Genomic DNA, 11,493 nt, shown 5'->3' with positions numbered 1-11,493 from the left:
ACAGAATCTTCCAACTGGTGAGGGGTTCTGATGCATAAACAAGTAGATTTTAATGAGCGTTGAAGGAACCAGTTTTTTTTTCTACTGTGGTATTCAACCAGGGCCAGCATGGCTCAGAGGTAGAGTGGCCGTCTAGCAACCAAAGGGTCGCTGGTTCGAGCCTCACTTCCCCCGGTGACCATGTCAAGTATCCTTGAGCAAGATACTGAACCCTAATTGCTCCTGATGGCCCTGTGACGGACTGGTGACCCGTCGAGGGTCCAGCCCCCCCCCCCCCTTACATATATAGAAAATGGATGGATATACTGAGTAATCCACATGACGTTACAAGGAAAAAGCATCAAACCCGGTGAACTGAAACGGAATAATTCTGCAGGGATAAAAACATTTGTTTGAACGTGGAATCTTAAAAGCTGCCGACAGGAAGGAGTGACTGATTTTAGAGTAACAGTTCCAACGGTGCCAGCATTTTTTTTAGTGAATAATTTGAACAAATGTGCCATAAATTACCACTTAGCTCAATCAGGGTGAACTAACCAGCAGTGATGAGCGTGTGTTGAGAGGGAGGCAAATCTGAGGGGTTTCTTCATGACGGAGCAGGCTGGACGTTGATCATTGGAACTTGACTTTGCATCAGGAGCACTGATGTTGGACCTGTTGCTCTTGTTCAGCTGTGACATTTCCAGGCTCTTAATCACCTTGAATAAACTTCCATATTTTCAAACCAGACATCCGTGTGGCTCAAGCAGGTGAGAGGGGTGAGAAAGGAGATTTTTGCTCTGGTTTTCAAAGAACGCGAGTGTCCTAAATACCTGGACGGGCCGGTTGAACTTGATGACGCTGTCCACCGTCCTATTAAACACACGACAGAGGAAAAATGCTAAGAACCTAATATTCTTTTAATTGCAATTTCATTTACATTATTCTTTAACAATACGTTTACAAAATAATAGGCTGAACAGTACTTTCCCAAACTAACTGAATATCGAAGAAATAAATAACTTTTGTTTTTCTGTTTGTTTTTTTCTTCCCTTGAATTGATACAAGAAGTTTTCTAGCAACACTAAAGGGCAACAAAGCACGCACACACACTTCTTGGAGCAGGCTCAACATTATACACGCACAGACACACAGCAGCCAGTTGAGTGACTATAACTGCAGAAAAAAAACAAGCTGAAAACTATTTCATTACATGCATATTCATTGCCATAGCAACAGGAGCTGAAAAGAGTGTGTGGGGTGTGTGGGGGCGTCTCTATGTGACTAGTGCTCACTATCTCTGCTCTGCAGGCTTCAACTATACATTCCCTTGCATAGATTGGACTGAAAACATTCCCCTGTTGATTCCTTTTAAGAAAGTGGCGCGATGGCGGCAGTTGTCAGATGTTGAAGACCCTGGATCCACTTTGAAAGACAGCAGAAGGATTCGGAGGGAGTTTGGTCCTCACCAGATGTTCCTGAGATGAAGTGGAGAGAGAGAGAGAGAGAGAGAGATGTGATGAGAGAGGGCAGCAGCCGAGGAGACCGGTCAGATCAGCTGTCAGGATGCCAGAATCTCCAAATGACCCCAAAACTCAACCCAGATTCTATTACTTGAAGCAGTTCTCATTACGCTCATTGAAATCGCGCCAGGTTCTGTTTACTTGTCTTTTATCTGACAATCTGTGGAGGGACTGTGAGCTCCCAGCAGCTCTTTCTCTGTGACTATACAACACTGTGGGTGGTGAGGGAAGGCTGTGTGTATTCAACTCCACACACACACACACACACACACACAATCCGTATTATCTGTGCAGCAGCCAGGTCTGCTTCTCTCCTAAATTAGATTTGGTGCCAAAGAAGACTGCAACCCAGTGCAACATCGCACTTTACCAGATAATCCATCAAATGATGCACTCTCCTCCTCCTCCTCCTCCTCCTCGCTCTCATTCTCTACTATCACACTGTATCTCATTACTTTCCATCCATATCTTCACTAGTTTTACTTCACCCTTCACTAACCCCCCTCCTCTCCGTGATTGAGCTTTGCCAATTTGGCAAAGGATTGCCCCTCTTGTCCAGGGCAGCGTGGGAAAAAAGATGAGGTCCAAGTGTGTGTGTGTGTGTGTGTGTGTGTGGTGGGGGGGGGGGGGGGGGGGGGCTGGCTGGCTTTAGGGATGTAGATTGAAAAAGGCAAAAACAATGGAGGAAGGAATGAAGGATGCGTTGTCCCTGCAGGCAAACTAAACCCCTTTAAAGCCTTTGTGAGCAACGTTTTCATCCCTTCACTGTTTTCACGTTGTGTTTGCAAGTCAAGCAGGGTCGTCCGTGAGCCGTGTTCCAAATCTCAAGGGAGCTCTACGCCGACTAAAAACAACCAATAATCCACTGTAACGAGAGAGAAAGCCCCGCTGAACCTTCCTTTCTGCATTCTAATGAGTCCAACATGTTCATTTCAACCATTTTTGACACACCGCGAGTTGTATGGGCCTGTCCTCACCCGGTGGGGTCACTCACCCGGAGGGGTCACTCACCCGGGTAGGCGTCACCTCTCAACTGATGATGGGCGGTTGTGGGTTGTCTGGAGTTTAAGTGGCAAATGTGACAGATTCATTGGCTGCACTGGAGGGAGGAGTGTGGGTGGGGGTTTGGGCTTGGGGGGGGCAACAATTTGACTTGAGCAATAATCACGGCTGCCCAATTCCTTTACCATCACGTTTTTGAATTCATCCGCTTAGTTCAGACTTAATCAGTCAATCTTTTAATGAATAGATACAGTCTGTCTGTTTGATTCAGCTGCGTTGCTACACTGTGGTAACACAGACAGAGACCCTGTGTAATGCATTCTGGAGTGGGAGGTGTTGTGCTGGTCAGGCGCCTCTGTAGGGGGGTTTGAGAGTCAGTAACGAGTTGGCAGTGAGTGGGCCGCCGGTGGATTATCAAAGATCAACCTGCTGTGGCGTCGGGCTGGTGTGTGTCGCGCTAGCAGATTGTGCTCCGCCCCCACCTGCCTCAGTCAACGTGTACCTGTGTGTGCATCTCCTCCTCCAACTGGGCCACTGATATTAATAGAGTGTCCTGCAGCTGACATCTCTCACTACGACTCCATCACCGTTGCACAGGAACCGGCTAAATGGAGCTTCATCACTGAGGACTAAGCAAATAACCAGAAGGTTCTAGTTTTCCCGTACAGTTGCATTTATTGCTTTTTTTAAAAATTATGTATTTAAAGGGATGTTAAACACACATCATCCAATATTCACAGGTTCCTCCTCAGGTTGTAATTTTAAGGAGATCCAGACTAACTAATCTGCCCTGGCTGATGTCTGAGCGGTCCCAGCGTCCCACTAGCAGGTGGAGTCCGTATCCTACACGCCGTCATCATTAATGGACTGAAGTCAAACCTTGAATCAAGTACCAAGCATGGATGCATAAGAAGACCTGATACAGGAAGTGCACCGGACATTGAAGCCAGTTTAAGGTAGTGGCCATACGGTGTTATTACAAGTATGACATCCACTGTGTGATGACACTAAAAGGACGGTTCCGGTAGACTTGCTTTTCAAATGAAGTGTTGGTAAAACAATCCATGACATCACAATATGGAACTTAGCATTAGCGACTGGTTTAGTTGTCATAACTTGAATCCAACAACGTGTGAACTCTAGAAGAACAGGGTTAGTTCAGGTTAAACGAGGAGTTAGCAGGATCAGCGGCTGGAGGTCTCAAGTGCCTTCGCTGTAGTGTCCTGTGTGACTCAGAGAGCAGCCAACTAGTTTTCCCCTCACACCTGGAAGCTGAACAGTTTCTGGCTTCCTGCACCGCTAAACAACTGAATGAAGCCCCGCCTCCGACACTCCATCCAGTTCTCCGTGTACATCCACAGAACCAACCCGCATCAGAAGCTAGAGACAGAAGATTCACATCGCTGCAAAAGTTTGGTCGTTTTTACAGAACTGAGTCAAATTTGTCACATTTTAAAGCAAATGGAAAGAACCAAGTTGAAGGACTTGTCACAGTTCACAGCTGGTTCGCTGACACCTCCCACATCCGGGACAAAATGTGCAATGTCGTTCTTCAACTGCTGCCATTTCTGCCCTGCAAAATCATAAGACAAATGCCTCATGTTTGATAACTGTAAATGTTAGGAATCTATTTTTAATGGGCACTTTTTCTTTGAACTTGTATATTTTTTAATACTTTCATTTTTTCCTTATAAAAACAAGCATCTACCCCTTTATGACATTTGCATAAAAGGTTTTTGGAAAGTTTGTGGTTACGGTAACAACATCACGGGTCACGAGACCAGAGCACATGACCGACGCGCTCAGTCAGCACTTTCCTGGCTTTTGTTTGCAGAAACATTTGCCGAGTGTTTCCAACCGCCTTGTTATGAAGTCTGGTATGTCACTGTATACTTTCTCACGTGTTTCAGCACAACCGTGACGTTTTTGATATTCAGAGTAGTTTCAGCAATGAGCCATTTAGTTTTGTGTGTGTGTGTGTGTGTGTGCGCGCGCGCGCTCATCGCAGTAGCAGCCGGTTCTATTGAGGTCAAAGTAATCAGCGTCGCACCAGCCGAGTGTTACCTAATCCGGTACATGGCCTTGTTTTAAACAGCTGGGTCACTTTGAGCTGATCTGAGACACAATGCTGCATCACGACTCCGAGGAGCCTGACAGCAACCTGGGAACAGTGAGAACTACAGTTATGTTGCTAGAGTACACGGAGAAAATCTTCACCATAGGATGATGTCTCACCTCTCCCTTGGTTGTCCCGCTGAGCTCAGCCCTCTCAGGGTGGAGGCTCTGCTGGAGGTTGGAGGGGGGGTGTGGGGCGCTTACGTGAAGGCTAGGGAGGGGTGGCGGAGGGGCAGAGACAGGCTGTATGTTGGTGCCACCTTGATGCAGGCCTACAGACCGGTGGACGTCCCCGCTGTAGGCAGCTTGGTAGCTGGTCTCAGGGGGGACATGGGCGGCTTCTGTCCCGGGGCTGCAGTACTGAGCTGGAGGATTTCTTCTTTTGGACGGTCTCACGCCAGTCCACGGCCGGAACTCCTGCCTGGAGGAGGAGTTACACCATGGTGAAATGACAGGAACGCGTGTTTGCTTATCCTGAACAGCCATTAAACACCCAATAATGGAGGGGGGGGGTATCCATTTATTAAAGTGAGGAATTTAGTCTTTAGGAGCTTATATGGTGGAGATGTATTTGTCTCTGCTCTTTTCATATCTTTATTACAGCCACATTGCCAGAATACAACTGTAATACTAGATACAACATCTCCAGTTTGAGGCTTAGACTTGGGGAAAAAGAGTCAATCTGAATATATGAAACAAACACGTTTTTTCCTCCTCTGATGCAGGATTTCTCTCTAATTGCACAACTAAAAGACTTCGGAAAGCCTTTACTGGATAAAAATGGGAAAGAAACAGTCCAGTCCTGATAAGACGGAGAAATATTAAATATTCATCATTTACTCTCCCATGTATTAAAAAGAGATGTGTAAGAGAATTATTGATGACCTCCTCCTGCAGGCTCAGGTCCTCCCTGTCAATCATAAATTAGTAAAATGTTCTCGCATCAACTTCAGCGCAAACACCAGGTGTGTCCATGCTGGTCCAGGTAACAGGCGACAGGTCCTACCTGTAGGAGCTGGTCCTGCTCTCCTCCAGTCTCTGTTGCCCGCGTCCCCTCTCCTCTCCCGGCGGCGCCGGGATCTGGTGGCTGCCCCCCGGGCTGTCAGACACACTGTCCGCCCGGCTCCCTCCGTTACTAATCCAGGGGAAGTTATCCTTCCTGGGGATGGGCCAGGGTTTGAAATCCTGCTTGTACTGAGTGACGCTGGGGAAGGGTACTCCGGGCGGATGGTAGTCCTCCCGGGGCTTATAGCTGGGCTCCCTCCGCGCCCTGAAAGACCCGCGGGTCCCCGGGCCATCAGCGTGCGCCCGGGGGGAGCCGGTGGCTCGCGTCTCTGGGACCGAGTACTCATTCCCGACTGCGCGCTCCGAGACAGACACCTGCTTGGTGACGGACCGCACCTCCTGATCACTGATGTCCGAGTAGTTCTGGATGGTGAGCGGGACTGAGAGGTCCGATTTGTCGAACTGGTTCCAGAACCGAGCCAGGCAGCACACTCTACTGATGCACGGCCAAGCCATATCCCCCCCTCCTGACGGCTCGACTTGAGAAGGAGGGGAAATGAAAGAAAAAGAGAAAAGATCAAAAGGTTACATTCAAGCGGAGAGGCGCCCTCCCTCCGCGTCCACTTGTGGGGAACTGAGAGCCCGAGAGTCCATGTCGGCAGCGGCGGCGGTGATGAGCTCTACCGGGGACCGTCATTCAATAGTCCGCTCACGTGGTCTCTGATAGTGCTCCACTATGCAGAGAAATGTGCAACATGATTTTCCGCATCCCAAACGAATTCTGAGTGGATCCCTCTCATCGCATCCATCCTTTACGAAGTTGTTTGCGCATTTAAAACCTGGAGCCACATGCCATCATCACTGATACTGACGCACAGAAGTAATTTCCTGCATGGTTACATAATTGTGGTGCAGCTTGAAGCTGAGTAAAAAGAAGCTGGTTACTATCTGTGCTCTGAAACCTGCTGGAGTATAAGTGCTGATTTGTATGTGTGTGTGTCTCACGTGTTGCAGCGGTCATTTCCAAAAAAGGGATTGAATTTCAGAGAGAACACTTTGCTCTGCAGGCTGTGAACACTCGAAAATAAGAGTGTGTATCAATAAAATGGTGCCAATTCTTGTTCCCGTTTCAAAGACGATTGTGTGTCAGTCAGTTTACCTTCTGTTGGTCAAGTTTCTGGTCCCTTCAGAACTGTACCTGCAGGATATTTTGACATCACTGCTCACAACATGCATTTCCTCATCCACACAAATGTAAACAGTCAGTCATGATGGCTGGATTCCATTCGGCTGCTTCCTCCTCATGGTGTTTGTTGGCTCTGAGGGGGGAAAAAAACAGCTTTTGCTATCGATGCATTTCTGACTGTGCAAGTTGAAATAAATCCTCCAACAGGGGAAACAAATGTCAACACACAACCTTACATGTAGTAAAAGGTTTTATGCTCCTCTTCAGGGCCTCTAATTTGGTTTCTAGTTTCATGCAGTCCAACCTCCCCCCTGAACCTCCAGCAGCTCTGCAGCTCTCAGGCTTCCAGCGTGGTAACTCTGGTCATGAGGGTTAAGAAGGGTTTGCTTTCAGTAAATGCCACAATGATCAATGTTGGACTCCTCCATGAAGTCGAAGTTGGTTTCTTGTAATCATGACACCGATGTTCACCTTAATCAAGTGGTTTACTTGCCTTAAATGAACTTGGGTTGCCATACCGACGATTAATTTAAATGGCTTTGCAATTACGGTGCTATTAAGGTTCAGTAATTGAAGATAAATATAAGTCTTCAATGACTGAACCACCAATGCACTTCTGATAGCTATAATGGAGCATCAGCAGTAGCAGTGAGGAGCCCTGGAAAGACAGAGAGGGAGAGAGAGAGTGAGAGAGAGAGAGAGAAGGAGAGAGAGAAGGAGAGAGAGAGAGAGAGAGAGAAAAGGAGAGAGAGAGAGCCCTAAGTTTACATGGAGAACTGACTGCACCTCACAAGCGAGGAACCAGGAATGTGCATTAAGTTGACAGAGGGAAGGTAGAACAGGATCCACTTAGACCCGAGTGACACAGAAGGAATACTCTGGTCCCTGAGGATGAACGGCCACCCGCTGCCCATAAATCATTAAAAGCAAGAGTTCAGGGTGTCTGCGCGGGCTCATACCAGCAGGTACTTCATCAATGTGCAGCCAGGAGAGGTCACATGACCCAGCTGCAGATGCCTTTCCAACAGCGGGGTATGACACCAGGTGGTAAGTTATGTGCACGTTAGTGTGAGCAGGTAATGAACGTTTGCCAGAAGTGAAAACCTTTGGAAAGACTGCCACCTGCTGGAGAGATCAGACAGGAATTCAGAGGTTCTCGTTCTGCCCTCAGAATATCAAAGGCATCTTTCAGTATTACTCACGGAAACTTGGAACGACCACGCTTGCACTAAGTTAAAAAAAACAACCTTGTGGCGTCTTGTCATCACACAGTAAAAAGATAAATTAACATGATAATTGGATATGAAGCCTTAGTGTCACATGATAACAGGATATCGTTTTATCATCGCGAGATAAAATCTTTTCATACTGAGGGAATACCTCAGACGATGCTCGCGTCCCAGGACATTGTCTGTTATTTTGTGATAAGTTGTCCTGTTTTATGGAGATAACAAGTTAGTTAACCCGTGACCACAAGTTAATATCCCATTATTGTACAATTAAAGCATAGAAATGGTTAAGTATGACCTCTTAGCTTCAGCAGTAGTTCACAAGTTAATTTTGGATTGAAATTTTATTTCTGTTCTGCATTTTCAAAATAAACTTGGACAATACAACTGTCCAAAGGAAAATGAAACATTTGCACTGCTTCATATCAGAGTTGTTTTTGCTCTTATTTACCTGCAGCCCACCGGTTCAGTGCCATGTTGAGACCTAGTGAGCTGATGTCACACCGCCAGCATAAATGAGACCCCAGTCAGGTGAAGGGTTGAACTCATGTGGGCCGGGTCTTCCTTCACTACAGTGGGGCAAAAAAGTAAGTAAGTAAAAGTCAGCCACCAATCGTGCAAGTTCTCCCACTTAAGATGAGGCCTGTGATCATCACAGGTTTACCTCAACTGTGAGAGAGAAATAAGAAAATAATATCCGTCACATCACATCGTCTGATTTGTAAAGAATTTTTGCAAATCATGGTGGAAAACAAGTATTTGGTCAATAACAGAAATTCATCTCATCCATCCATTGTCTTCCACTTATTCCTGTTAAGGGTCGTGGGGGGGGGGGGGGGGCTGGAGCCCATCCCAGTGGCTACGGGCGAGAGGCGGGGTTCACCCTAGACGGGTCGCCAGTCCATCGCTGGGCAGCACGGACTTTCAGCTCCCTCCAAAGATTTTCTGTGGGGTTGAGATCTGGAGACTGGCTGGGCCACCCCAGGACCTTGAAATGCTTCTTATGAAGCCACTCCTTCGTTGCCCGGCGGTGTGTTTGGGATCATTGTCATGCTGAAAGACCAGCCACGTTTCCTCTTCAATGCCCTTGCTGATGGAAGGAGGTTTTCACTCAAAATCACACGAGTCACGGCCCCATTCATTCTTTCCTTTACACGTATCAGTTGTTCTGGTCCCTTTGCAGAAAAACAGCCCCAAAGCCTGATGGTTCCACCCCCATGCTGCACAGTAGGTCTGATGTTCTTTGGATGCAACTCAGCATTCTTTCTACTCCAAACACGACAAGGTGACTGTTTTACCAAGAAGTTCTGTTTTGGTTTCATCTGACAGTCTCCCAATCCTCTGGATCATCCAAATGCTCTCTAGCAAACTTCAGACGGGCCTGGACATGTGCTGGCTGAAGCAAGGACACATCTGGCACTGCAGGATTTGAGTCCCTGGTGGCGTAGTGTGTTACCAATGGTAGCCTTTATTACTTTGGTCCCAGCTCTCTGCAGCTCATTCACTAGGTCCCACCAACCCCGTGCGGTTCTGGGATTTTTGCTCGCCGTTCTTGTGATCATTTAAACCCTACGGGGTGAGATCTTGCATGGAGCCCCAGATGGAGGGAGATGATCAGTGGTCTTGTATGTCTTCCATTTTCTAATAATTGCTCCCACAGTTGATTTCTTCACACCAAGCTGCTTACCTGCTGCAGATTCCATCCTCCCAGCCTGGTGCAGGTCGACAATTGTGTCTCTGGTGTCCTTTGGCAGCTCTTTGGTCTTGGCCATAGTGGAGTTTGGAGTGGGACTGTTTGAGGTTGTGGACAGGTGTCTTTTATACTGATAACGAGTTCAAACAGGTGCCCTTAATACAGGTAACGAGTGGAGGACAGAGGAGCCTCTTAAAGAAGTTACAGGTCTGTGAAAGCCAGAAATCTTGCTTTTTTGTAGGTGACCATTTACTTATTTTACCGAGGAATTTACCAATTAATTCATGAAAAATCCAGCAATGTGATTTCCTGGATTCCTTCCATCCATCCATCCATCGTCTTCCGCTTATTCCTGTTAAGGGTCATGGGGGGTTGGAGCCTCTCTCAGCAGCCTTCAGGTGAGAGGTGGGGTTCACCCTGAACAGGTCGCCAGTCCATCACAGGACCAACACATAGAGACAGACAACCATTCACACTCACAGCCACACCTACGGTCAATTTAGAGTATCAATCAGCCTCGTCCCCTCTTGATGTCTTTGGACTGTGGGAGGAAGCTGGAGTACCAGAGAGAACCCACACAGGGACAGGGAGAACATGCAAACACCGTGCAGCCTGATTTCCTGGATTCTTTCCCCCCAATTCTGTCTCCCAAATGATGAAATTTACAGGCCTCTCTCGTCTTTTTAAGAGGGAGAACTTGTACACAGCAAATTCAAAAGTGTTTAATTTCCAGTGTTAGTGTTGTGTGTTTAAAAATACAGAGTCAATTCAACACTTGCTTAGTCTAATTCAACTATTTGACAGTTAATTTCTCAAAAGAGTTGGTGTTACTCTGGGTAGGCAAATCCAAGCAACTCCGGTCAGTGTTAATTTCAAAATCAACGCTCGGCAGAGTTTCTCCCAGCATCCCAACGGCTCCGTGACGTTTGTGTCTAAAGAGCGGGGCGAACCCGAGCGGGACAGCGGAGACGACCTCTAATCTTTTCGCACTCTTTGCCTCTGGATTTGTGTAAGTAAACGACATGCATATTTTGTTATCTTCTTTTCTTATCTATTAAACCATATTTTCTATGCAGCAGTGTCGACTTATGACGATGATAAGTAGTATTGAGTATGCGGCTAACAGCGTGACAAGGTGACTTCCATTGTTAAGGTTAGCATGATTGCCGCAAGCTATTTTTCTTAGCGTGCATACATGTCGATGAATATAACACAGTTAGCTGGACGTAACTATAAATTACACTTTTGGATAACACGCTATATGTACCATAGACCCTCCAGAAAAACGCGGGCCGGAATTTTTGATTATGCGGGCCAAAAATTTTGATTATGCGGGCCAAAATTACTGATTATGCGGGATTTTCTGTGCTTTTACGCGGTGAAATTGCGGGAAGTTGTGGAATATGCGGGAGATTCGACAAATACGTGGAAAATATGAGGGGCTCCCGCACATTTAGTCGGGGGGCGGCGGGACGCGATAGCGCGGGTCGATACATATTCGCATATTTACCGCGGAAATATGTGTTTATCGGAGAATTATGCGGGGAATTATACGTCCTTTTGGGAATTAATTTTTCCCCGCGGAATTTGCGCCTTTTTGGTGATTATGCATTGAATTATGCGATCACGTAATGGCGTTCTTCTGGAGGGCCTAACTACATTCTGTGATGACCAAGCGATAGCTAAAGTTAGCTTATGTAGCATGTGTGCGGGACGTCGTGTCTGTCAGAAAAAATGTTGGGTCGTCTTGACGGAGAGCAA

General features: G+C 46.9%; 1 protein-coding gene across 4 annotated transcripts; it reads right to left on the bottom strand.

Annotated features, from left to right (window-relative positions):
- Positions 1 to 300: 300 nt before the first annotated feature.
- Positions 301 to 9,819, bottom strand: map6d1 (MAP6 domain containing 1). 4 transcript variants are annotated; one of them, XM_086203535.1, is made up of 8 exons: positions 9,727 to 9,819; positions 8,491 to 8,608; positions 7,770 to 7,935; positions 7,047 to 7,169; positions 6,823 to 6,943; positions 5,626 to 6,163; positions 4,740 to 5,040; positions 301 to 1,457 (listed from the first exon to the last, which is right to left on the bottom strand). In XM_086203535.1, exons 5-8 carry the CDS (start codon positions 6,839 to 6,841, stop codon positions 1,380 to 1,382), a joined length of 936 nt encoding a protein of 311 aa, XP_086059661.1. In that variant the 5' UTR covers positions 6,842 to 6,943; positions 7,047 to 7,169; positions 7,770 to 7,935; positions 8,491 to 8,608; positions 9,727 to 9,819; the 3' UTR covers positions 301 to 1,379. The 4 variants fall into 4 exon arrangements, with proteins under 4 accessions (XP_086059661.1, XP_086059662.1, XP_086059663.1 ...); XM_086203538.1 differs by lacking the exon at positions 301 to 1,457 and adding an exon at positions 2,155 to 4,077; XM_086203536.1 differs by lacking the exon at positions 7,770 to 7,935.
- Between the last annotated feature and the right edge of the window lie 1,674 nt (positions 9,820 to 11,493).

This window comes from Aulostomus chinensis, chromosome 5 (genome assembly GCF_037954235.1).
Source record: "Aulostomus chinensis isolate RoL2024-O1b breed Wild chromosome 5, RoL_Achi_v1.0, whole genome shotgun sequence".
Taxonomy (NCBI): Eukaryota; Metazoa; Chordata; class Actinopteri; order Syngnathiformes; family Aulostomidae; genus Aulostomus; species Aulostomus chinensis.
This window is presented reverse-complemented; position numbering and strand designations above follow the sequence as displayed.

Excerpts from the sequence above, each read along its gene's own strand:
- map6d1 (XM_086203535.1), bottom strand. Across the intron at positions 5,041-5,625 it reads AGCAGGACCAGCTCCTACAG|GCAGGAGTTCCGGCCGTGGA; the intron begins GTAGGACCTGTC and ends CTCCTCCTCCAG. Across the intron at positions 1,458-4,739 it reads GCGGGACAACCAAGGGAGAG|GAACATCTGGTGAGGACCAA; the intron begins GTGAGACATCAT and ends ACTTCATCTCAG.